Below are 26590 nucleotides of genomic sequence, written 5' to 3'. Positions count from 1 at the left end.
TACTGCACAGGGTGAAACAGCTGAAAGCAGAAGTGGTGCTGATTGCGCCCTTCTGGCCACGTCAATCGTGGTTCCAGGACTTACAGAGCATGTCATTGGCGAAACCGTGGAGCCTGCCACTAAGGGAGGATTTGCTGTCCCAAGGGCCTACAAGGCACCCACAACCGGGGTTACTCAGGCTAGCAGCATGGAGATTGAGTGGAAAATGCTAGTTGGTGCGGGGTACCAAGACAAAGTAGTAGATACAATGCTGGCATCTAGGAAAGCCTCCACTAAAAGATCGTACGATTACACCTAGCGAGTGTTTTGTGAATGGAGTGGGGCAAGAAAGCAGGACCCCCTTAAGGCATCAGTTAAGACGGTTCTTTCCTTCCTACAAGATGGTCTAGAGAAAGGTCTTAGCACAAGCACTCTCAGAAGGCAGGTATCCGCCATATCAGCCATTCTAGAAACTAAACATGGGGGGTCTACAATTGGACACTCACATGTTAAGAGATTTTAAAAGGGGTTTCTATCATTAATCCCCCCTTGATCCATAGATGTCCCACATGGAGTCTTAATACAGTTTGAGGGCTCTTTGCAAGCACCTGCTTGAACCTATGGCATCATGTCTTCGCAAAGAACTGACTTTCAAAACCTTGTTCTTGGTGGGAATTACCTCGGCACGTAGGGTGTCAGAACTGAGGGCACTGTCCATTAACAGGGAACTTTGCATTTTTCATAGGGACAAAGTAGTCCTTCGCCCAGATCCAACATTTGTCCCGAAAGTGAATTCAGTTTTCCATAGGTCAGAGGAAATAGTACTGCCTTCTTTCTGCCCCAATCCTAAGCACGATAAGGAACGTGAATGGATGTTAGAAGGGTGCTTAGTTTCTACATTGAAAAAACTAAGGGTTGGAGAAAATCTGAGGCGCTTTCATGTCCTTTAGAAAACCTTCTTGGGGAAAACAGATTTCCACCTCCACTCTGAGTAGGTGGATTAAAGGCTGCATCATTGTGGCATATAAGGAGAATGGGTTACAACCTCCAGAAGGGATAGTGGCACACTCTCTTAGGGGAGCAGCCACGACTGCGGCCTACAGGCCCTTTCCCTCATTAGAAACTATATGTCAGGCAGCCACTGGGAAACCGTACACTCCTTTACCAAACATTACAGAGTGGATAAATTGGCATCGGCGGAAGCATCCTTAGGCCATAGGGTGCTCCAACACACTCTGAAGGGAGAGAGGCGGATTCCCACCCTGGAATTTTTGGCTTCTGTACGTCCCAGAAGTGAGGAATGTACCACGACATAACCACTGGAGAACGGAAGGTTTCTTTCACTTACCGTGAATCTTCCTTTCTCAGTGGTTTGGAGTGGTACATTCCTGCCCACCCGTTTTTTGGGTGTACCTCTCTCCGTCCTTACAAGAGTGTGGGAAGACGGGGATGTTACAGTACGGAGCTGGTTCTCCGTTTGGGGGCTTTAGAACCCTAATACATTTATGGTCTGTTATGGTGTTAGTCTCTCTATGTTTGGGGGAGATAATCTTTCTTCCAGTTCCTTTACGGCGGGGTTTATACCGGGCTTCATGATGACTGGAGAGCCTGCAAGGGGATAAGCCCCTCCCCGCCTGGATCAAAGCCTGGAGCCGACCCTACAGGAAGAGGGAGGAGCTTATCCCAGAAGTGAGGAATGTACCACTCCAAACCACTGAGAAAGGAAGATTCACGGTAAGTGAAAGAAACCTTCCGTTCCTTGGTGGTCTCCTTTCCAAATACTAACCAGGGCTAATCTCTCTTTTTTCGTTAAATAATTTTTTATTTTATTAAAAGATAAGTCAAGTATACATAAATAAACCCATTATGTCTCAAGATTACTGTATAAACATTAATACATTAATACAAACTGTGAGTGCAGATACATATATCACAATGCCGTCTATTAACTTGTCAGCAGGATCTTCGTATGACCATATCCTTGTCACTTTCTTGTGATTTTCCAATTATTCTAAAATTGCTATAATATTAACGTATATAAATCCAGATATATTTTAGAAGGACCTCAATAGTATTTTGTGAGAGTGCTCCGACCATCAAAATTCTCATAGATGTAGCCATTCTGCATAGCTAGTATGTGCTGGTAATACATCGTTTTCAACCAGGGCTAATCTCTGAAGAGACTGAGCTAGCCTGGACTATCCAGACATTGTTTATGTGAATAAATACTCTGAAATTTTCTTACTCTGTTTGCTGAATAAGAGAGCCGAATTACGAACCAATTTATAGGATTATGTAGCTCTTTTTTTTAAAAAAAAAAATTGCTTTCTAAAACGTTATTTGCTTCTTAATACAGGCAGTAAGAATATATTATTGATTATTTTTCTTTCAGAAAATTTGTTTGTCTAAATGACAACATTGATCACAGTCATAAAGATGCTCAGACTGTAAAGGCAGTGCTAAGGGATTTTTATGAATCAATGTTTCCCATCCCATCCCAATTTGAGCTACCAAGAGAGTATCGAAACCGCTTTCTTCATGTGCACGAGCTTCAGGAATGGTAAGTGATTCCATCCTTTGAAGTTTGACTTGAAGTATTGGTTTGTATCCACATTTGTAGTAAAGGCTTGTGAGCAGAACACAGCGATTTTCCTTCTGAAGTCTGGATTTAGTTTTAAACTGTGCGGTGAATGCACTAAAACTAAAAAAAAAACTGGACAGAATTGTTGTGGGAAATTATTCAAAATACTATGATTGCCCTTCAGATTTGTTATAAATACTTTGTGTTCTAATACAGTTTCTCACATAACTTAGTATTTGTAACTCTGCTTTTAAGTTTTTTGTTTTTATTAACACAAGAGAAAATCCATCTCCATGCAAGGCTTTAACCGGTGTATGCTCTCAGATCCACTTCTGGATAATGTGTGCTTCTGCAGTTTGTCAAGATCATTTTTGTGGAATATTTATTAATGTTATCTGTTTTTATCCTGCTTGTATGTAGGAGGGCTTACAGAGACAAGCTGAAATTCTGGACACATTGCGTTCTAGTGACACTGATTGTGTTCACAGTCACATCATTTTTTGCGGAGCAGGTAAAAGCTGTAACTTTCTAAATGTAAAATTTTTCTTGTTGTTGAAATGTGTTGGATCCAGTGCAGCATTTCTGCAAGCACAAGGGCTTGCTCTTGTGGAACATGACTTTCACAGTTTGCCCTTCCCACAGCAGCCAAAATGCCCCCTCTGCCGCTTTTGTTCCTGGAGGAACAGGAGTCAGGGGCTGTTTTAAGGCTGCAGTGGGACTTAGTGGAAAACAACCAAGAGAAATCCTTGTGACCATAAGAATTCTGTGCTGGATCCAACCCATAGTATGGTATAAAGCCAAGACTGCTGTTCTGTTGAGTGGGTGCACAGCTACTGGAATATAAAGAAATCACTGGAAAATGCTCAGCAAAAGTGATGACGTAATGGCTGAGAAGGTGACTGGGGAGTGAGAGGTTGAGCCATCAGTCACATAAAGAAAGGCATACATTAAACATTATTAGGATGCCATTCTTGCTCCGATCTAGTTTAGACAGACTTTGGTGTATATAGGGTTGGATAAGGAATATAGTACAAATAAACAGCTGTTGTTTGCACGTTTCCCCAAGCTGAAAATCCCAGTCTAGGAACTGGAGCTGAATATTAAATCATCCTTGAAAGCACCAAACAGTTATTCAGGGATAGGAAGGACTGAATCATATGCACCATCTCTTCCACTCTCCTTCCCCCTCCCCGGATAATCAGCCCTTTTGCCAGTAACCTCACTGATAGATTGCCCCAGTTTCTGCATTACATTTTTCATCTTGGGAAGCATGCATGTACACAAGGGCCAACTGCTGCACGCATGTACTGCTAAATCTGTTTTTGTGTATGTGCATCTTTCAGGGTTTTTTTTATTGATAAGGTGTATCATTGTGCTATGTTTTATACTTTGTAGAAGGGAAACAGTCTTCTCATACAACAGCAAATCACGGTTTGTAATTACAAAAACACTCTTGTGGTGTAGTGGTTAAGAGTGGGGGGCTCTAATCTGGAGAACTGGGTTTTGATTCCCCACTTCTCCCCATGAAGCCTGTTTGGTGACCTACCTCACAAGGTGCCTGTTATGGGGAGAGGAAGGCGATTGTAAGCAGCTTTGAGACTACTTAATGTAGAGAAAAGTGTAGTATAAAAACCAACTCATCTTCTTCGTGGTCTCTGTGCATCACACCCTGGGATATAGTGCGCCTGCGCCAACCCCGATCGGTATTGTCGAAAGCTAAAGGGATTTTCACGCCCGCTCCCCTGTCACGTGCCGGGCTCAGAGCACATGACTAGGGGAGGGGCACAACCATCCCGCCAGTTCCTTCTGACCGCTGCCCTCAGTCACAAAGCAAAAGGAAAGGACCAAAAGCAGAGGGGAGGGAGGGCGGGTGGTGTGAATGCACAGATGACCACTCGAAGATCATCAGTTACAGGTAAGCAACCTGTTTATCTTCTTCGTGGTCTCTGTGCATCACACCTCTGGGAGACTAGAAAGCAATAACCACCTACCTGGAGGAGGGTGCTGAAGGTCCTAGACATGCACCGCCTGCAACACAGCCTGTCCCACCATCATATGCTGATGAAGACGAACGTCTAGGGCGTAGTGCTTCACAAACGTGTGAGGAGTAGCCCAGGTCGCCGCATTGCAGATGTCACCAAGTGACGCACCTCGCAGGAAGGCCGTGGATGTCACAATTGCCTGGGTGGGATGTGCTCGTAGCAGACCCGGGAGCGGCTTCTTAGCGAGCAGATAGCCAAGTTTGATCGTCTCCACGAGCTGAGAGGATAACTTCTTCCCCTGTGAAGGTAACGCATGAGAGACAAACAGAGCTGGGGTCTTTCTGAAAGGCCGCATTCTGTCCAGGTAGAATAGCAGAGCCCTCTTGACAACTAGGGAGTGAAGACGATGTTCTTCATCACTCTGCAGCGTTGGGAAAAACACAGGGAGAACAATGTCTGCTTGGAGATGGAATTCCGAAACTACCTTGGGCAGAAAGGAGACATCTGGGGCCAAGGTAACACTATCATTATGAAACGTCAGGTACGGAGAGTCACACCTGAGTGCTGACAGTTCACTCACCCTCCTGGCCGAGTTAATCACTACCAGGAAGGCAGTCTTCCAGGAGAGGAGCTGTAGGTTACAGGTAGCCATAGGCTCGAAAGGTCTGCCCATCAACTTGTAAGTACCAGGGGAAGATCCCAAGCTGGCAAAGGGCCCCGGGACGGAGGAAACAGGTGCCTGAGCCCTTTGAGAAACTGCTTGGTCCTTGGGTGTGAGAAGACGGAATGACCATCCAACTCAGGGTGATTAGTTGAGATGGCTGCCAAGTACACCCGCAATGACGAAAAACAGGCCTAAATCCAAACGTGATAACAAAAAACCAAACACTGTAACTAGATCAGTGTGTGTGGGGGGGGGGGGTAGCCCCAACAGATATAGGTACGACAAGAAGGTCTTCCACTTTAACTAGGAGGCTCTAGTCAAAGGCTTACGACAATTAGAGAGCACATATTCTATTTGGTCTCTGAGTGCTGCCACAGAATTCTCCATGCAGGCGCACTATATCCCAGGGTGTGAATGCACAGATGACCACTCGAAGATCATCAGTTACAGGTAAGCAACCTGTTTTTCTTCTTCTCAGAAATCCTTGGGAGTATGTGTTCACTTTCACTCGTGAATGGCTCAGAAAATAATCTTTTCTGTTTTTGCAGCAAACCATGGCTTGCTATATAAGAATCCCAAATGTTATTTATTCTTTTGCCTCCAAGCCAAGACTAAATCGTTGAATGGAGCGAATACAACAATTGAGTTTGTGTATAGGATGAAACAACAAACTGTGGATCATCACAAAAGCATAAGTGATAGATTCCCAAGCTGCAAGTAATTTCCAAGAGAACAGTGGCGAGTGTACATATTCAGGGATTTCCATGGATTGTTTCTGCAGTTTGCTGTTAAGTGTGAATTGTGCTATTCTCTTGGTGGTGGGCAAAAGTACACATGAAAGGAGTACAGTGTAATGGAGCAGAGCATTGTAATGGTTTCTGTGAGCAAACAGTTGGAAGATCTGAATTCCTTTTTCTGTTAACTTTTCAGCTAATCACTCTCAAACGAAAATTTTTTCCAAGGAGGAGGATTCAAAAAGAAGTTTGTCATGAACGATTGAAGGTGTAGAAGAATTTTGATCATGAATCAGTCTACCTCAACATGTGATGAACATGTGAAATGTTTTGTTTCAGAAGTGTCTTGATTGTCATGTCCTGGGTGTGAACAAAACCGCCCATGTCATTATAGCCTTTGTAACACTGTGTATTACACCCCTGCTACTGAGCTTACAGAGAGTGTGAGGACAGTGTGGAAAGGGTGTGTTGCCAGCTCCCAAGTGGTTCTCAAGCATTATGTCCTGAGCACATTATCCTTTTTATAAAAAGGGTTACTGAAAGAAACATAGCTGCATTTATTGCAGTACGCATTGCAAACAAAGAATAATGTTGGACAGTTAAGTTCAGCCTCTGGTAAAGTGTGTTTCTGATGTTGCATCCCAAAGCATTCTGTAAGTTACTGACCATTCAAATCAATATCTTGCCTCCCTCCCACCTTTAGAAGAACAATCTGCTTTAGTCACAACCTACATGCATTGAGAGCAGGATTCAGAATGGTTGTTGTAGGAAGTCCTTTGGAATTATTTCCTCCCATCATTCCACTGCTGTTCATGGGACGGCATTACTATGTCAGGTACTTCGCATTGGCAACCAAACAAGTCATGTCACCAGGAGAGTTTCCCCAGCTTACCTAACATATCTGGTGGCAGCTCTTTCTTCTTCGTGTTCCTGGCCTACAAACTGTTACCAGGAAAAACAGGGGAAGAGCCATGCATAGCAGCAGCAACTTGACTTGGGCAGCAGATAGTCCTAATGTATGTTTTTAAGAGCAGCTTTGTACCCTATTCTTCGAGCACAAAGGACATGATTCTAACGTGTCCCCCCCCAATATGAGTGCCACCTACATTAAGTTGTGTGTATATATAATTTAAATATAGAAAGAATTATTACTGCAGAGTGTCCTCTGAAGAACTGAAGTCCTAATGCCCTATTTGCTTATTCAGTAATGAAACTGATATCTAGAGAAATTGAATTCCAGTCTGTGATGCCAGAGTGTCATTTCTCTATTGAACAAAATGTAAATTAGTTTAATATTTGGATGCCTAAGTAAAAGTCAGGGGTATAATCAGGTAAAGAAATTGTAATGTAACTATGATTTTTACAAGCATTGTGTATTAGGCAGCAAAAGTGCCTCACCATTATAACTTGTCAATATGTGTACTGTTTTACTGGTACTGATGTATTATATGCAGTAATTTCTCATATCAAGCATTTTCTAAAATTGGCTGTTTGCCCTATTTTGTCAAGAGGGATACCCACAGGAAAACTTCAAGCAGATATTTTTTGAAAGAACACCTTCAATCATGATATTAACAAGCCTTCTAAATATCACATGGATTGTTTTATAATAAAGACATGAGATTTTCAGTGTATATGTGCTGTAAAATGTACATTTTCATTTAATAATGTCCATGATTTAAAAATTATGTGACTTATTTTGCATGTTTGTGAGAGAAGAAAAATGATCAGCTGTTAAATGCTCTGAGAAGTGCTAAATATTTTTAAATTGGAAAAGGCACCTTATTCTTTATTATCCAGTGTATCAACCTACTTCTAAATTAAATAAACTTGTTTTAAAATAGCAGTTTTTTGTCTTTTTAAAGAAAAAGTTTCCTAAAGCAACAGTTGTATTCTGGGTCAGAATACTGGGTCAGTTCAATAGAACTACAGATATTTCTGCCTTATCTTTTGAACTAATATGCAACTAGGGAAGCCATCACATATGACTGCCATACTAAAATGGACATAAGGAACATGCTCTCCAGTTGACTCCTCTCTTTTCTGGTCTTATTTTCTCTTGTGTTATACAGCTGACTAGAACAGGCCATTGATATTAGACCCTGCCTGTTCTGAATTAGAGAGGTTGTGCTAATTTGGCAGGGGAGGGGAGAAATCCCACATTTGAATGCCCCCATTGCATTACATAATTTGCTGCAAGAAGAAAGCCAAAACATCAGGGAGTAGACTGAGCCAGCACTTTTCTTCCTGCAAGAGGTATCTGAAGATGTGAGCAGTGACTCACGAACGCTCATACCCTGCCACATATTTTGTTAGACTTTGAGGTGCTACTGGACTCTTGCTCTTTTCTACTTTCTGCAAGGGTAATGGTAAGTAGGAACCCTTTTTAAAGAGGACAGCAAATTCCCCTCCCCCCTTTCTCTCTGAAGAGTAGTCCTCTCTGGTTAAGATGTCCACTGTAAAGTGATTGTGGAGTGATTTAGGGTGATTCTGCATCTAGCATTTGCTCCACATTTTCTCAACTGGGAGGGAAAAGTGCAGTACCGATTTCACACAAGAGCTGCGCAGGGGTCGCCCTCCCTTTGCCCCGCTTCTGTTGGTCAGTTTCCCACGAAGCTGTGCGCCACATTTTGACCCGCGGCTTCACCCTATTTTTCCCGCGGTTTTGTGATCCTGTTTTTTGAGGATCACGAAACCGCAGGGAAAATCGGACGAAGCTGCGGGTCAAAATGCAGCTGTGGGGCTTCCAGTGGGAAATTAATAGAAGCGGGGCAAAGGGAGGCACGACCAACCTTCCTAAGCTGTCGAGTCTTGTGAGCAGAAATTCTACTTTGTGAGCTACTGGCATTAAAATTGTGAGCAAGCAATTTAGCTACTGCGTAAATTAGTTTGCTCTGTAGCCATCCTTCCTGAGCTAAGACGAAAAATGTGTGAGCCGGAGGCTAAAAAAATGTGAGCTAGCTCACACTAACTCAGCTTAAAGGGAACACTGGGCACGACCCCAGCGCAGCGGTCCAGCTCACCACCACATTCAAATACCTCAGGCAACTCCATACTGACTGCAAAGTCACCCCTGAACTGCCATAAAACAGCCATAAATCTATGCAGAAGGTACAATAAAATCCGATGATCAAAGGAAGCGAAAGGAGCATGCAATGCAGAAGGGAATTTGTGCTCCAGCCTGGGTTTGATAAAACAGGGAAAAGCCGATGCAGAGTCAGCCTTAGAGACGTTGGCAGGAAGGTCTGGCCACCCTCATCCTCCATGAGGTGGAGGGAGTGAAGGTCTCTGGTGTCTAAATAAGAGTGGAGTGTGGAACTTGTGGAAAGGCTAAAAGAGCGCGCGACTAGCTTACAAACCAAGGGGCTGGGCGTTTAAAAGGCAAGGTAATTTAGGCGGGAAATAATTAGCTGACCTGGGCTTGAACAAATTTACTCGGAGCGGCAACCTTTTTTAAAACATATTTCGCTTCAGGCAGCTCCCGGGTGCTGAGGGAGAAAGCGCAAGCGGCGTGTGCGTTTCCATTTTCTGGGTTCAGGCTCAGCCCCTAAATTGTTCGGCTTCCTACAATATATTCTTAACGGGGTTGTGAACAGGTTTTCACGGAAGGGGGGCGGGGAGTAGCAACGTTAACGGCGGCTTTGGGGCGGGGAAGGGCGGGGTAGCCAATAAAAGAGGAGCGGGAGGATGCAGCCTCCGGTCTGAGGTAACTGAGGCGGGGAAAGTACAGCCTGAGGGAAACGCTGGGTCCGTTGGTGGCGGGAGGCTGATCTTGCGCTGCCAAAATTTGTGAGGCGAGAGGAGAGGCGGCTGCGGCGCTGGGAAGATAGGCAACCTTCGTGGAGCGAAGCCTGCGCGTGTGGTCGTGTGGAAGCCCTTTTTAAGGGCTCAGTGGCAGCTTCTGTGTCGGGTTTTTCTTGTACTGTGTGTATGGGGGGTATTTAGTAACAAAATAAACATGCGCACAGCGTAATAACAGCATTAAGTTACATTGGGTGCGCTGGCCCTCGGGATTCCCCCAAATGCGGGAAAGCTGGACTGCATAATTTGCAGCCTCCTCCTCTTGACTTGATAAACCAACCCAGGGTGACAACAGATTAGGGTATTTTTTTAAAGTTCCATTAAAATGCAACTAAATCTCCTTAGGGAGATATAACCTTAATTCCCTATCAAAACCAGTTTAAGTTATTTGTGTAGTTATACCTCACTGTCCCCGTGTCTAAAGGAGGCTCCCAAATTTTAATTAAAAAATAAAATCCTACATAACCATGAACTGGTTTTGCTCTCCTCACTGTCCAAAGTTGCAGGAAATTTTAAGTGTGGTCTTTCACACCATTAGTTCTTTTGTGAATAGGGCTGCTAAGTGGGAGCGGGTGGTGGGTAAACCCCCGCTTTGGAGGCCCGATTTCCACCGCAGTGGAACGGGCCCTGAGGGGAACTCTGCCCCCCGAAGCGTCACCAGAGGTGACGCAACCACGTCGATCACGTTGGGGGCATGGCCCGGATCGTCGGAGGGAAAACTCTATGGTTTTCCCTCTGACGATCCGGGCCACCCCCCCAACGTGGTCGACATCGCGCCACAAAATGATTGCTGCACCTTGACTTCAGTAACACCGTGTAAATCCTTGTGCTGTGGTAGCAACTGCTGCTAAAGCAACAGCTAATCAAATCTCCAGCAGCCAATCATAAGCCTTGCTGGTCAAAAGCCCTACCTAGCCCCACCCACCTCCTAAAAACATTTGGTGGGCACCAGGAAGGGTGTCGGCGGGTGCCATGGTGCCCATGGCCACCACGTTGGGGACCCCTGTTCTAAAGGGTAGAAATCCCATAACTATGTGACAGCCATCAACTGGATTTTTTTAAAGAAAAAAGGATTCTCTGAACCATTCAGTTTCATACGGTATGCAATTTACCAGTCTGATCACAGCATATGGATAATATCTTTTTTGAGATAAGATTATGATGCAACACAAGTGTAGATCATGGTACAGCCCAATTTCTTTAGGGTTTTATGGATTTTAACATGCCTATCAAGGAAGGAAGATGGAATGGTATTGCCAAGTCTCATCAGATCTTAAAAGCTAAGCAAGGTCGGTACTTGGAAGGGAGACCACCAAGGAAGACCCTGCAGAGGAAGGCAATGGCACACCACCTCTGCTTCTCACTTGCCTTGGAAGCCCCTTGCTGGGGTCACCATGAGTCAGCTGTGACTTGATGGCACTCTACACACACCCCACACCCCATGTATGTCTAATTCTGCTTAGAATACAATACACACTCTGCCATCAGGACTCAGGAAATATTATATACTAGTGAAAGCCTCTGAACAGTAGAAGAAGTTATAGTTCAGTGGGCTATTAATTTTTGGGCCTTCATACTTTTAGTCAGATGTTGGGTAATAAATGACTTTAATTAAGGAATATATTCCACACACACAACTACAGACAGACTCTTGCTTTGTAACTAAATGATGGGAAAACTTCTGACAACAGTTCTTCAGGCAAGACCCATTACGTTATGAATAAGAGCAAACAGTGCCTTATCTTCCTTATCTTAACCCTACAGTTATCTGAACAAAGTTTGGATGGTGAATTGTATAAAACAGAAATAATTAAATGTTTTATACCACTTAGAAGAACTCTGATTATGGCACCATCAGGAAGAAAAACTACGGGGAAAACAGCCAAACCAGCACAGGAGGATCCAGTTGTACATGCTTACAGCTTTGAAGAAAATCAAAAGAAACATCTGAGTGGCTCAGAAGAGGACCTTAGAGAAGGTGCAGTAGAATCAATATAAAACTATTTTCCTTCAGTTTTGTCTTTGAATAAGGAAGAGGCCTGGTGTCAAGGTAAACATCACCAAGCAGTTACTAGGAGCCTTGCACTGGTAGGGGTCGCAGTCTTTCCTGTGGGCCACGAAACTGCTGCTGGGTTGTGGCAGTTAAGCACATTAGAAGAGCCCTACTGGATCAGACCAGGGGTCCATCTAGTCCAGCATCCTGTCTCACACAGTGGCCATCCAGCTCCTCTGGACGGCCATCAACAGGGCATAGAGGCCGAGGCTTCCCCCATGTTTCCTCCTGGCTCTGGGATTCAGAGGGTTAGTGCTTCTGAATGTGGAGGTTCTTCTCAGTCACCATGGCTAGTAGCCATTGATAGATTCATGGAGGATAAGGCTATCTAATTCCCTTTTAAATCTGTTTATTCCTGTGGCCATCACTACATCCTCTGGCAGCGAATTCAACATTTTAATCACTCTGTGTAAAGTAGTATTTCCTTTTGTCCGTCCTGAACGTACTGCCCATCAGCTTCATTGGATATCCTGAGTCCTAGTATTTTGGGAGACGGAGAAAAAGTTCTTTTCCCATGCATAATTTTATAAATCTCAGTCTATCATGTCCCCCCTTAGTGATCTCTTTTCTAAACTGAAAAGTCCCAGACTCTTCAGCCTTTCCTCATTGCAAGCTCCCCTTTTCACTGAGCCTGTCCGATGACAGCAGTGCTTAGGCAAATTAAGAGTAGTTGTCATCACTGTGCTCATTCATTTATCTCCTTGTTCTCTTATTCCTGCCGGACCCAATGGGATGGCTGTGACCTGTAGCTACTATTCCTCTTTATGTTCTTCCCTGCTGTCACCATTCCTTGGGCCTGGAAGGAGACAGCAGGCATGCAGTAACATTGAAGAGAAGCATCTTTAATATCTCCAGTAAAAACAAACAAAATGGGCGGAAGAGCAGGGAAAGACTGTCGGAGACCTCGGAGAGCTGCAGCCAGTCAGAGTAGGAACTAGAAAATACTGGGCTAGATGGATCATCTGCTGTGTTATGTTCATAGCTCACCTGAACAAATCCATGCAAGTGGTGAAACATTGGAAGCCAGCATAGTCATTATGACAACACTGGAATTCAGCGGTTCTTAGGAATATCGTGGACTAGTTCATCCATCAGGGTTGCCAACAATGCTCACTCTTAAGACGTGAAGTCTTGTGAGCAAAAATTCTACTTTGTGAGCTACTGGCATTAAAGTTGTGAGCGAGTGATTTGGCTACTGCATAAATTAGTTTGCTCTGGAGCCATCCTTCCTGAGCTAAGACAAAAACGTGTCAGCTGGAGGCTAAAAAACTGTGAGCTAACTCACACCAATTCAGCTTAGAGGGAACACTGGTTGCCAGTCTCCAGGTAGTGGCTGGAAATCTGCTATTAACAACTGATTCCCAGGCAACAGAGATCAAATCACCTGGAGAAAATGGACACTTTGGACACTATGGCATTATACCCCCATTGATATCCCTCCATTCCCCAAACCCTGCCCTCCTCAGGCTCCACCCCCCCAAATCTCCAGGTATTTCCCAACCTGGAGCTGGCGACCCCGTCCTTCCCCCCTCCATCATTCCATGGCCTTCCAGTGAGTTCTCCCTTTCCCTGTGGTTGTCATTCTGTGTCATGATCTGTTAAATGCTTACTTCCAAGCAGATTTATGCTTTCTTGTGGGCAAAGGCTGGAAAAGGCCCAGAGTCTTAGTAGGTAATGATGTTGCATGTGTAATTCACTGCTGTGAACTTCTTAGGAGGATAGGATAAAAATGGTATAAATATATAGATAATTAATTTGTGTTTTATGTTTCCCCCTGAAAAACAAGATGAAACACCAATCATTGATAAACATGGGAAAAAAAGATCTTCAGCAACTCCTCATACTGTAGTTGAAGAAGATGTTGGGTAAATTGCTTAATGTTTATATTTTAAAAAATCTGATACATGTCTAATTAAAGTTAAATTATTGATGACCTATCAGTAGGTTTGCTTTGCAATTTTGATATGCTCATCATAGTCAAAAGTATCTATAATTTATGTCTGTTTAGTTTGTTAAACAAATGTTTGTTAAAGAACTAAAGTCTTGTGTTTTAGATAGGAACATCACTAAGACAGTTGTTTGCAGATACTAAAATTAATGGTACACTTATTTTTCAGTTTTTTAATCACAGGTATGTAAGGAGAGTCAGCTAAGCACAGATTAATATATGTTCACAGCACCCAGTGTGTCTTCAGCATAGTGTATCACAAGCCCACATAGGTTTGAGCCCCAGAATAGGAGACAGTAATCCAGTTTCTGCTAATCCCTTGGGGATCTGGTCAGCAACAGTGTTCTGGGATGGAAAAGAATGATGCAAGCTGAATAGATCCTATCTCACCTACCCATGCAGTAACTGCATGGCCCAAGAGCAAAGCTTATGATAGCACCTTTGAGATCTTTGCCAAGGGAATGCATGCTGCCCCAGTTCCATGCATGGGATTATTTCAACTGTATAGCCTGAAATTAAGTGTGTACTATATGGTACTGTAGTTTAGTTGGAAGCAGCACTAGTTTTGAACACAAGAGGTTCCAGATTCAGCCCCTCAAACCATTTGATCTCAAATTTTCTGAGATTCCACTAAAACTAGTGAAATTAAGCATGTATGATCTTGAATATAGTCTCAACAGATTATATATTTCTTGACAAAGTCTGTCTTGGATTATTTTTATATCTTCTGCTACTCCACTTTACAAATATTTTTCAATTATCCCCTGAACATAAGGTTACGTTGTCCTGATTATGGTACATATTGTTCTATACAATGGATTATGCATTCAGTTTCAGTAAAGTATCCCAATTTTTCCCTGCATTGTTCTGTCAATTTGAATTGATTAGCTTGTACTGGTATTATTTCTTCCTTTTTATATTGTTGCTTGTTATCACTTACGAATAACATAAATTGAAAAATATAAGTTTTATTTTTCATACTGTACAAAAATAGTCTTAAAATATACCTTTTATAGGGGAGAAGTACAGAATATGTTGGAACGATTTGGAGGTATGTATTTGAAAATGCTTATACACTGTCAGTTAAACACTCTTGTAACACAGCAAGTATGAAATACAATACACAAACAATCTTGATTGTTAATGTTAGAATTACAAGAAATAATCGAGCAAGTGTGGAAAGCAGAGAAATATCACAGTTTTGTTAAAATATAAGTAGATGTTCAGTTAAATGTTTCCTTTTTCATATTTCTACATCTTGGTAGTGCAGTGGTTTATACTATATTACAGTAACCTATACTATGCTATACAGCAACACTAAAAAGTATGTAGCAGAACTGTAGCCAGTGTCTTGGTAGTAAATGAGACTTCTGTTTAGATTCACAGGAACAAATTATCTATAATTCAGCTCTAAGAATAGCTGTGCCATGAGATTGTGCTGTTGTGTTTTATAAAACATGATACTGCAGTTGTGGATTAAATTCTGCAATGATATTGCCATTGTAATTATGTAAATTAGCACACCAGTCGTCTATACAAGATCAGAAAAATATTACTGAAAATGTGTCTGCATGTCCTTACTCAGGGTTCCACTTGTAAGTGAAGTTAAATTTGCAGGGGCATAGGATGGGAGTTCCTCTGAAATGCCTCTGTAATAAACACAATGTATTGGCCAACCTGATGTTATTTCCATTTTGGAACGGCAAGAGTCCTTGTTATCACCAGATACCAGAGAGCCAGTTTGGTGTAGTGGTTAAGTGTGCGGACTCTCATCTGGGAGAACCGGGTTTGATTCCCCACTCCTCCACTGGCACCTCGGCTGGATGACCTCGGGCAAGCCATAGTTCTGATAAGAGCTCTTCTTGAAAAAGAGCAGTTTCTGTCAAGAGCTCTCTCAGCCCCACCTACCTCACAGGGTGTCTGTTGTGGGGAGGGGAATGGAAAGGAGTTTGTAAGCCGCTCTGAGACACCTTTAGGTAGTGAAGGGCGGGGTATAAATCCAATCTCTTCTTCTTCTCTTCTTAGTTCTAATCCCCTCCTTCCATTACCGGGTCAGCTTTCTTTTAACTACTCAGAAACACCATGGAGGGAAATGGTCAAACTATCACTGAGATGTAATCCAGCAATTCTTTCTGCCCAGTTATTCTCTATAATAAAGTTATAAGAATTTTAGCTATTAAATCTTGCATACATATGTAAGAATGTGTCTCATGCTCTTTAAAATGACAATAGCAAAAAACCCTCAAATCCCTACAAGACAAGCGTTATCCCAAGCCTTAAAGCAGCATCAACATGGGCTTTAACAGCTTGTTAGCAACAGTTATGGAGAAATAGTCTGTACTAGCCCATTAGAATACCATACAGGCTTAGATTCCTTTTCCTCCAATGAAAATATAATACAGAATTTAAAAAGGAAAGTAAAAAATCCTTAGTCACCACAACTGTAGAATTTAAGTAAAAAAAAGAAACTCACCTGCATTTACAATGGGTTTTTTTTTAGATAATGTGTAAGCAGTTTTTATTTAGGCAGGAATCTATTTAAGTCATTGTACTTGCTCTGCAGGTTGTGGAAAACCACATTCAGAATTACCATCAAAGAGCCATATTTACTCCCATCCCTAGTGTGAGGCCTGCATTTCAGTAAGATTCACAGCTTTCCCATTCTTCCAGCTGCACCTGTTTCAAGGTGAAAACCAACAACCACACACCCCACTGAGCAAGGGCCTTCCCTACTTTTCTGAAACATAGGGTGGATGCCACACTGGAGAATGCTACTTAGAAGAGCCATGGGTGGTATATCACAGAGCCACATGTGGTTCACAAGCCACTGAGTATTAGGCTTTTGTAGGAATACAATGATTAGGGGTTTTATTTGATAGCATTGTTTACATTGGGTAATAGTAACATCTGCCTCTGACGAACCTAGAAGAAGAAGAAGAGATTGGATTTATATCCCGCCCTGCACTCAGAGTCTCAGAGCAGTTTACAAACTCCTTTCCCTTCCCCTCCCCACAACAGACACCCTGTGAGGTAGGTGGGGCTGAGAGAGCTCTTGACAGAACTGTCCTTGAGAGAACAGCTCTGACAGAATTATGGCTTGCCCAAGGTCATCCAGCAGCTGCAAGTGGAGGAGTGGGGAATCTAACCGGGTTCTCCCAGATTAGAGTCCGTGCACTTAACCACTACACCAATCTGCTAGAGCTTATGCTGTTTTAAAACAGTTGAAAAAGTATTGTTGAATATATTCTATAATGTAAGATAACACAACTTTCCAAATATATAAGACAGTAAACCTAAAACATCCTATGTGAGACATTATGGGAATGTTCCTTGAAAAGAAAAACTCTGTATTTAAAAAAAAAATAGTTTGTTAAAATATATAACACAATGCCTGGTCATTGTCTCAATATAGCGGATATTAACAAGGCACTTCTAGCTAAGAGGAAAAGATTAGAAATGTACACTAAAGCCTCTCTCAAAACAAGTAACCAGAAAATAGAATGTGTTTGGAAAACGCAACAAGAACAAAGGTAAGATTTATATTTTATATTTCTCGGGGGAAATCAGTGCAAGCTTTGTGCTGTGCTTACCTTTAAAGTCCTACACAGGTGAAGGAGCACTTCCTCTTGTACTTTTCTGCTTATCATTTAAGATGTTCTTCTACAGCCCTGCTCTCTGTGTCCACACCCACAGAGGGGACACGGAACAAGTGAGGCCATTATCTTTGGAATATGTTCCCCTTAGAAGTCACCCTGGTGTCTGGTTTGCGTACTTCAGGCCAGATAAAGCTTGTTTGCATATACTTATACTACCTCTAAGTAGCTGTTTTATGCAATTTAGCCTGTTTTTATACGATTCAGTGTTGTACTTGTGCTGCTGATTTTATGGCTGCTGGATCAAGAGGTTTTTCCTGACTAGCTTATTTAAGTTGGTTTTTTTCTTTTTGCCCCCCCCCCCCCCCAGGGGGTTTTTTTTATTGCTTTTTTAATTAGACTACATACTACAAAGAAATAGGGGAAGGGAACTACAATTAAGGAGAAAGTAAATATAACTACTACTGACTAAAAACCCAAGAGAAGGAGATCATTAAAACAGCTTAAATACAAAATCATTCCTTAAATCGCTGATATCTTTTGAACTTAGTCAGACATGCTAAAATATCTTTTAACACTTAGATTTAACTGATAACTCTAACAGGTAAGTTGGTTTTTTCAACGGATTTTAATTGTGAGCCTTCACAACAGTTGCTCTGTAGAGGTGGCATATATCATTTCCAAATAAAATATGACTATTTTATTATAATTTATCAAACCAGTCTATCTTCAAGAGCTTTCTTGGGTAAGAAATGTGCCCTCTTTAAAGTAGCAGTTAAGTTAAATAAAATGCATATCTTCAGAACAAGTGTCATGATTTTGCTACTTGAAACACATAATTTTACAGTTTTTAAAGTTTTTGGGGGGTTATCGAAAAACTGCAGGTGATTACCTTTCATCTCCTAAACTAACTGGCATTTCATAAAGCATTTTTATGTTACATTCACAAATGCATCATATTGGGCTATGACAATTTTTTTTCTTAGGCAGAAGATCAACCATGAATACTCCCAACAGTTCCTACATGTATTTCAGCAGTGGGATGCTGACCTACAGAAAGCAGAGGAACAGGAAGAAAAACTAGCGGTTTGTTTCTCTTACATTCATTTTTCAATGTTTGGAGTCCCTGGGTCTGACACCATCTTTCTTTTGCAGTGTGATAAACTATACATTATTCACAAACCAAAGAGGCGAGAAAGATTATGTTGACTCGTGTACAATTACTATATTTACCCTGGCTTGATTTTGCTGTACTTTATGATTTACTTCAAAATTTGTCTTAGTAATGATGCCTGCTCCAATGCCTTCTATTAAAATAATGTTCAAAACAATATAGATCAAACCGTGTGTGAAAAACTAGGAGCTCTAGGCAAAAGTCAGCAGAGTCAATCTATTCACAAATTAAGTTCCATTAACTTCTCAGATCATGAGGCATGGCAATAAATACAGCTATGCTATGTTTCAGCTTCTCAGAAGCATAAGACCTGGACAGATTTTCAGTATTAATAATTTTCAGGAACATTTAAACTGCTCCACAACAGTTTTTGTGGAAGGTAAGTATTGAAATGTATCAGAAAGTAAAGTTTCATTTTATGAGAAAAACACATCAGTTTCTAGAACTGTTAGGTTGTGCTTAGTCATTGCTACATCTCTGAAAGCCTTTTCTCAAAGGCTTGTTAATGATCTCAGAGGTTCAGAGGCAATTATACATCTTAATTAATTTTAAATTGGTCCTGATGCATGGGACTTAACGGTTCAAAAGATAAACCAATAATTCTTAAGCAGTGACTTCCAATCAGCTTGGAAACGTTTATAGCAAAACCAAACTGCCTTCTAAAATTACAGTTACATTTTACTTTCAAGGCATATAAAGGAATCCTCAAGTGTTTTCCTTTACAGCGACTTCACACTGGCTGAGGTTAATTTTACAATAAGGCACTGGAGCATGCGTCATTGCCAAAGCAAAAGTATATCTTAATATAAAGCAAAATCTTACAAATTCGTTTTTAATGCAAAAGACCAAAAATAGCTTTGATCTGTAATCTGGCCAGACTGTCAACAGTATAAGTTAACATATTGCACATTATCAGCTCCATAATGATTGCAGGGTTGTTGTTTTTTTGCTTTAGAACATGTTTCGCCAACAGCAAAAGGTATTCCAACAGGCAAGAATAGTTCAGAGTCAGAGGCTGAAAACCATTAAACAGCTGTATGAACAATTCTTGAAGGTCAAGTATATGCATTTTGTTTCCTTTAGCAGCAAATGGTATAACACAAGCCACTCTTGACTATGTCCATTCCTTAAGGACACACTATTATTGTCAGTGTAATGCATACATCTTCGGATCAGATTTCAGCCCTGGAAGGACAGCAGTAAGGTCCTGACAACCTGGTGCTGAAGATATGCATGGCATATACTGCCATTTTTAATAGCCTCTGGTCTAAACCACATCTTCACTTGTACTAACGAATCACTACTACTATATAGCAAATGCATTTGCCAACATCAATGGCCAGAGTGTCCTTATAAGTACGTTCAAGAGGGTAGCTGTGCTGGTCTGCAGCTGAACAGCTAGATTTGAGGTGTCTGATGAAGGGAGCTTTGATTCACAAAGGCTTATAACCTGAAACTCATGCTGGTCTCTAAGGTGCTATTGGACTCTAAGTTATAGGTAGGATATCCTCTGCCTGTTTTACCAGTTTCAACTTATTCCTGTGTCCCCTACAATTTCTGCATGATGACTTCACACTAGCAACTGAACGCTGACCCTCTCTACGGTGCCAGTGGGGTATTTTTGAGTTTTGTTAATTGCACAAAATGTTGACATAATGTCCACTATTTCCTGTATGTTGCATGGACTACTGCATGTAGACTGTCTTTTTGGCCTGTCCTCCTGAAGTAGTTGCCCAATTCTATTAATAGGATGCTGAACTACCAGTATAATAAGTGACAGGATGATGCATCCCAAGTAGTGGCACATGTTAAGACTACTGCCTACCAACATAAAAATTCTTGGTAGCTACTATGCTGGTTTAGATGTCCCACTTGACTTAAAGACAAGCAAATTTCTCAGTATAAAAGAATGATAAGCTGACATCTGCTTTTAGAGTATGGAAGACATGGAGAAGACTCATGAAAGCCTTTTAACAGGAGCACAAAATGAACTTCGCAAAGAAATGGCTATGTTGCAAAAGAAAATTATGATGGACACTGTAAGTGTTAACAATGATTTATGAAAAGTTCAGTTACATATTTTAAAATGGAACATTTAAATACAAAATTAAATATTTTTTCTTTTCTTATGACAGCAACAGCAAGAGATGGCAACTGTTCGCAAGTCTCTTCAATCCATGTTATTCTGATGGCTCAGTGGAGAAACAACTTGAACCTAAGTAACATGATATATACATTAGCCATGAGGAAAAGAGCCACTGTTTAAAACTCCATATTGAAAGTTACATGCATTGTTTGAATACTCAGTAACATGAATGGTGATATCACCAAGCCTTTGCTACAAAGTGACTAAAGTTAGTTAATTCTTCTTCAGTGTTGGTACATCTGTACCAATCCCCCTTCAGAATTAAAAATCTGTATTTTGGGATTCAGATTCCTTCAGCATGGTGGCCATTTAAATGCAGATTAATCTGAGATGGTGTACTGACTCAGTAACTCACAGTATTCTACTATAAGAACTGTAATTCAGAACACACAAAAAAAATTGTATGTCTTCACTAGAACTTTTACAGGTTTTAGATTTTTAAGTTATTAAGTAGAAACATTCTCACTTTTGTATGTATCAGGAGAATATCCTTTAATCTGAGAGGGCATTACCTTAACTGCCATACTTTACACTGTACCTTTTACTGACGTATTTCTTGTATTGCAAGGCACTATAATTTCAGAATCTTTTCTTAAGTAGAATGTTCCACTTTCTTGACAGACCAGTAAATCAAAATTAAACAAGGAATTATACTTTTCATGCAATATGTTGTGTAATTTAATTTAAAAGCTCCTAATGAAAATGCCACCTGCTATAATTAAGGACCCCCTCATGGACCACCTCACATGTCTCTTGAGAAACCTGTATAAGGGTCAAGAAGCGACAGTTAGAACCGGATATGGAACAACTGATTGGTTTAGCATAGGAAAAGGAGTACAAGGATGTATACTGTCACCTTGCTTATTTAATATATATGCAGAGTACATCATGCAAAATGCTGGCCTGGATGAATCACAAGTGGGAATTAAGATTGCTGGGGAAAAGATCAACCTCAGATATGCAGATGATACCACTCTAATGGCAGAAAGTGAAGAGGACCTAAAGAGCCTCTTGCTCAGAGTAAAAGAGGAGAGTGCAAAAGTAGGCTTGAAGCTCAACATCAATAGAACTAAGATCATAGCATCCGACCCCATCACTCCTTGGCAAATAGAAGGGGAAGTCGTGGAAGTAGTGACAGACATCGCGTTCCTGGGATCCCAGATCACCGCAGACTGTGACAGCAGCCATGAAATTAAAAGACACCTGCTCCTTGGGAGGAAAGCGATGGCGAACCTAAACAGCATGATAAAAAGTAGAGACATCACCCTGCCAACAAAAGTCCGCATGGTCAAGGCAATGGTATTCCCAGTAGTCATGCATGGCTGCGAGAGTTGGACTATAAGGAAGGCTGAGCGCCGAAGAATAGATTCTTTTGAACTATGGTGCTGGAGAAGACTCTTGAGAGTCCCTTGGACTGCAAGAAGATCAAATCAGTCAATCCTAAAAGAAATCAACCCTGACTGTTCCCTGGAAGGCCAAATAATGAAACTGAAGCTCAAATACTTTGGCCACCAAATGAGAAGGGAGCACTCACTGGAGAAGACCCTGATGCTGGGAAAGACTGAAGACGGGGACGGCAAAGGATGAGATGGTTAGACAGTGTCAGATACAACGGATGGCGGAAGACAGGAGGGCCTGGCGTGATCTTGTCCATGGGGTCGCAAAGAGTCGGACTCGACTGTGCGACTGAACAACAACAATAATTAAGGACCTCTCTCCAAAAACTGCAACTGGAAGATTAGCCTAGATTTTTCTGAAACAGCAAAGCATCAGTTTGGGTAGGCTTTTAAAAATGCTCTAAATGGTCATATATTTAATACAAATAAATTCAAACATTACAAATGTAATAACATTTTCATGTCTATGAAACACACCATCTTTGTAACAGCATCTTACAATTACTGAATTACTTAACTGTTGAAAGGCAACAAAAATTCATTTGGTCATTACATTCTGGCATCCATCCCTTTTAAGACTTTTTAAAGTACAGTTATATGCTTTAAAAATAATCATAACTGCTGCAGACCAAAAAAGGACATTTATGTGTTTGGTTTTCTTCCAGTTTTTCTAGATATGCTCTTGAGATACAAAATTCTGTTCATTTAAGTTTGCCACCATTAACTGTCCTAATGCCACTTCAAGAAGATTTTCTGCATCAGATTAGTTATTAATCAGCATTTATCTTAGAATGCAATTACATGATTTAGAAGTCCTTACTTTTCTGACTGTTGTATTCTGAAGGATATCATTTTAGCTATGTATTGTTGCACTATTTTCAGCTATGGAAACATGATTGAAGTAGTTCTTGGTCTTTTAAAAATTGAGATCAGAGCGAAATGGTTAAAAATAACCCTTGATCTCCTATTTAATGGCGAAAACCTGACAGGTTCTTTACATAGAACTTCTGGGAAGACAGCCATGATTGAGCTTGAGTCAAAGTCACCTTGTCAGTACTTAAATATTAGCACAAATAGTACTTGACTTAAATGTCAGAATGCCAAATTCCCAAACCATATGAATCTTTGGTGACTATCAACTTCAAACACAGAGTTCATTCTTCAAGTACATTTCATGGTCTCTAGGGTCAGTTCACACAAGTGGTTTTAGCCAAAGGAGTCTTTGGCACACATCAGTGTGTACAAACAATAAGCATATACTGGGCTAAACAGAGCTGTCATAAATTCAAGTTCATTGCAGCAATTTCTTCCCATCCACCACAGTTATGGGAAACTGATGCTGCCTTTATTCATGATCACATAGTTCATACTCCATCCATGCAAATGCATTACCAAGAACTACAAAGGTTTACTTGCATGAGGGAACTAATTTTTTGTGAAACAGCTTTAAGTAATCACAAGACAAAACACATTCTCTCTTGACTACTTTGAAAGCGGTCAGCCCAGCTTGTCAGATGGCTGTACCTACAAATGGTTAATTACATAAAGAGCAAGATGTTCAACTAGACCCTGCAGTTCAATTTGGCTTAAACTGTTCTGATTACTGAATGTAGGTTATTTTCCTGTATAATGAAGTCAGCTCAGTCACTGGACCACTCATGTTTAAGGTGCTTAAACAAAAAACTTCACTAATACTTCATGAAAAGCTGTAAACATTAAGTATGACCGTGTATGAAACTAGGAGTCAACTTATTCACAGTAGGCCTACACTGAGGGTTGGCAAATTTCTTTCTTATACAGAAGGAGAGTGTGAAATCAAGTAACGATGCAGCTTAATTGGTAGTAAAGAATTGTGGTTCTTTTTTTCTGGCCTCACTAAACATTACAAGATCTGAGGAGAACAAATGAAGGAAGAACGCTTATCCTTCCCTCACCAAGGCCCACCTCTATGCAAACTGTTTGCTGAACAAAACGTTTTCTGGACACAGTCACTAAATATTATACAAAAACAATAGCTATAAAATCTCTACATTTCATTCTAGCAAATGAAACAAAGAACCTTCCAGTACTTGGAATGTATAGAGGACCCAATTCTACTTCATTATTAATTTTTTTGAGTGGCTTCACATTCTAGTGTTAAAGACCCCCCCCGGAACAATGAATTGCATCCACTGGAAGATTTCAGGGGATGGCATGGATTTCTGCCGGCAGAGCATGACTTGCTCGCTTCCCGCATTCTGCTGCAGCTCTAAATGCCCCCTGAACTCCTGTTCCTTGAGAAGGGGGAACACACACACACACACCAAGGAACAGCATGAAGGAGGAGCCAGAGGTCTGCAACAGGAGTGAGAAATCAGCAGGGGGGGGGGAAATCATTCCCCTCACCTTATGTCTGTGGAAATCCTCTGGTAGATCTAACCCAATGGGTAATCTTATGATTACTAGGTTGGTTGGTTTGTTTAATTTAAGGGCCAAACTACCCATGACAACCGCATGTAATTTTTCCTTGGTACTTATTCTTGTACAAAAATGCAGCTACAAGGGCTGCTTACCTGTAGCAGAAGACAGTTAGGAGAAGTTTCCCTGCCAGTGGTTTTTTTATCCATATTTTTCCTCGGGGAAGGAGGCAGTTTAGGAGACATTTTGAAATTAAAAAACCACCAGAAGAAAAGTGGCTAAATCATCCCCTCTCCCTTTCTCACATTCGTATCCTGCTACAGATTACAGCATCTGCAGTTTGTTACAAACACTAGAGAAAAATTAAATGTAATTGGTACATTGGCCATTATGTAATGTTCTGTGCACTGTATTACTTAGAGTAATGTAAAAGTGCACGGGCCCAGGAAATTAAAGTCCCAAAAAAGGGAAGAGGCACTTATCTTCACTGACCATTTTTTGCTAAAAACAAGCTGTGGAATGGATGTTTTAAGCAGTATGTTGTGCAATACTGCTTCTATAATGAATTGGCGTTGAGTTACCCTCCAAGAAACAGTTGTCCAAGGACCTGTATCTTAAAGTTCTGTTAGCTGCCTAATATATATTGCTTTCAAGCATTTCTATCTTCAGGAGACATAAGAAATCTGTTAGTCAAGGAGAAGTTACTTGGCAGAAGTCCCTCTAAATTATTTTGCGTCCTCATAGGACAGCTGCATTGTGCAGGTAAGAAATCTTGACTTAGGAAGCAAATTTAATGGCCTCCCTTGGATTTAATTTTTTCCACAAGTTTGTACATCTGTATTCCTGAATTAAGTTACTTTCCATAATACAACATTTCTCCCTAACTGCTCTTCCTCTTCACCTTCAGCTACAAGTCACACGAGCTTCCGGTTTGTGGATCAGCGATGGCGGTCGTTCTCCCCGGACCTTGGGGGAGCGGCCCGCACACCAGCGGTATGGAGGAGGTGCTACCTCAAGTAGCACTCACACGGAACCTTTGTGATAGGCTCCAGGCCAGAGGGCTTTTGAGGGGCAGCCTCTTCGACGGCTAAATGCCGGAGAATTGAGGCTTCCCTCCGCCCTGACGGTCCTGCCGCTGTGTGGCCCTCGGGCACAAGCTGATTCGACTGGGACAAGCGTGGAGATCGAGCAGAATATCAATTACTGTGAGCGAGGTCAGAAAAATAACCGACAATTAACGTGAGTTCAAAATAAACGGAATATTTTAAAAGCGAATTTATCCCCCCCCCGGTGGGAAAAGTGGAGCGCAAAGAGGGACGCCTCTTATGCGAATGGACAGATAAACGTAACGAAGGGGCGGAGGGGGAAACAAGCAGCAATTTTGTTTTGAGAGACTTACTTGAGCGCTGAAATTGAGGCAACGATTTTTCAAGTCCGCGAGAAGCGGTTTGGAATGGTAAACAATCGTATAAAATGGCTGCCTTGCAAAGAAAGTTTAAAACGAAACCAGTGGGTAGTCAGAGCCCAAAACCGGAAGAGGGAGCAGATGTCATGAAAATGTTAGCAGATATGCTCAAGCCGGTGATGGAGCAACTCGATGGTATTAACCAGCAACTGACTTCCCTGAATCAAAACTTCGCATCCCAGCAGCTCCAACTGGCAGAAACGGCGAAGAAGGTGGAGCATACGACTGAGAGAATTAAAGAGATAGACACCACAAATAAGAAAATGAAGAAAAGAATGGGGGAAGTTGAAGCAAAACAAAACTTCCAAGAAAACCATTTGTTACAGCTACAAATGGAAAAAGCCAATATGATTCTCAGATTCCAGGGAGTTCCTGAATCAGAAAAGGAAGATCTGAGGAAGTTTCTCAGCGAGATCATTGCCCCAGCAATAGGCTCAACAGCGATGAAGTAGTAAAAGAGATGGAGACTGCTTATAGGGCATACTCCAATTATATTAAAAAAAATAGCCTGCCTGGAGAAATTGTGGACAGATTCTCAAGAAGACAGACCAGAGATACTATTTTAAAAGCGACTTCAGCAACTTCACTGAAACTGGGGAATACAAAAATTAAAACCTTAAAAGATATTCCATTTGAAATTTGCCAAAAGAGGAAAAGCTATAAGGACTTAATTTCT

General features: G+C 41.4%; 2 protein-coding genes across 2 annotated transcripts in view; both read left to right on the top strand.

The window, feature by feature from the left end:
- Positions 1–7518, top strand: part of LOC107119577 (N-acetylglucosamine-1-phosphotransferase subunits alpha/beta-like) — a gene marked incomplete at its 5' end in the record, with an annotated part of 50747 nt that extends 43229 nt beyond the window's left edge. Inside the window, 3 exons of the mRNA XM_015422087.1 lie at positions 2372–2539; positions 2981–3071; positions 6137–7518. Coding sequence (XP_015277573.1) covers positions 2372–2539; positions 2981–3071; positions 6137–6214 — 337 coding nt within the window. The remainder of the gene's footprint in view (positions 1–2371; positions 2540–2980; positions 3072–6136) is intronic.
- A 2092-nt stretch (positions 7519–9610) lies between these two features.
- Positions 9611–21442, top strand: SYCP3 (synaptonemal complex protein 3). Its single transcript, XM_015422101.1, has 9 exons — positions 9611–9646; positions 11577–11719; positions 13581–13659; positions 14759–14793; positions 17155–17272; positions 18322–18421; positions 19465–19563; positions 20444–20548; positions 20645–21442. The coding sequence occupies exons 2-9, from the start codon at positions 11587–11589 to the stop codon at positions 20696–20698; spliced, it is 723 nt and encodes a 240-aa protein (XP_015277587.1). The 5' UTR covers positions 9611–9646; positions 11577–11586; the 3' UTR covers positions 20699–21442.
- The last annotated feature ends 5148 nt before the right edge of the window (positions 21443–26590 follow it).

The sequence above is a fragment of the Gekko japonicus genome, unplaced genomic scaffold (genome assembly GCF_001447785.1).
Source record: "Gekko japonicus isolate JY-2015 unplaced genomic scaffold, Gekko_japonicus_V1.1 scaffold280, whole genome shotgun sequence".
Classification (NCBI taxonomy): domain Eukaryota; kingdom Metazoa; phylum Chordata; class Lepidosauria; order Squamata; family Gekkonidae; genus Gekko; species Gekko japonicus.
The sequence above is the reverse complement of the archived record's forward strand: the minus strand, read 5'-3'. Positions and strand labels throughout refer to the sequence as shown.

What these genes read in the sequence shown, in the direction of transcription:
- SYCP3 (XM_015422101.1), top strand. Translation starts at nt 11,587, where the DNA reads ATGGCACCATCAGGAAGAAAAACTACGGGGAAAACAGCCAAACCAGCA. An exon ending in AACAGGAAGAAAAACTAGCG is followed by an intron (nt 18,422 to 19,464) that starts GTTTGTTTCTCT and finishes TTTTTGCTTTAG; the next exon opens with AACATGTTTCGCCAACAGCA. An exon ending in TGTATGAACAATTCTTGAAG is followed by an intron (nt 19,564 to 20,443) that starts GTCAAGTATATG and finishes ATCTGCTTTTAG; the next exon opens with AGTATGGAAGACATGGAGAA.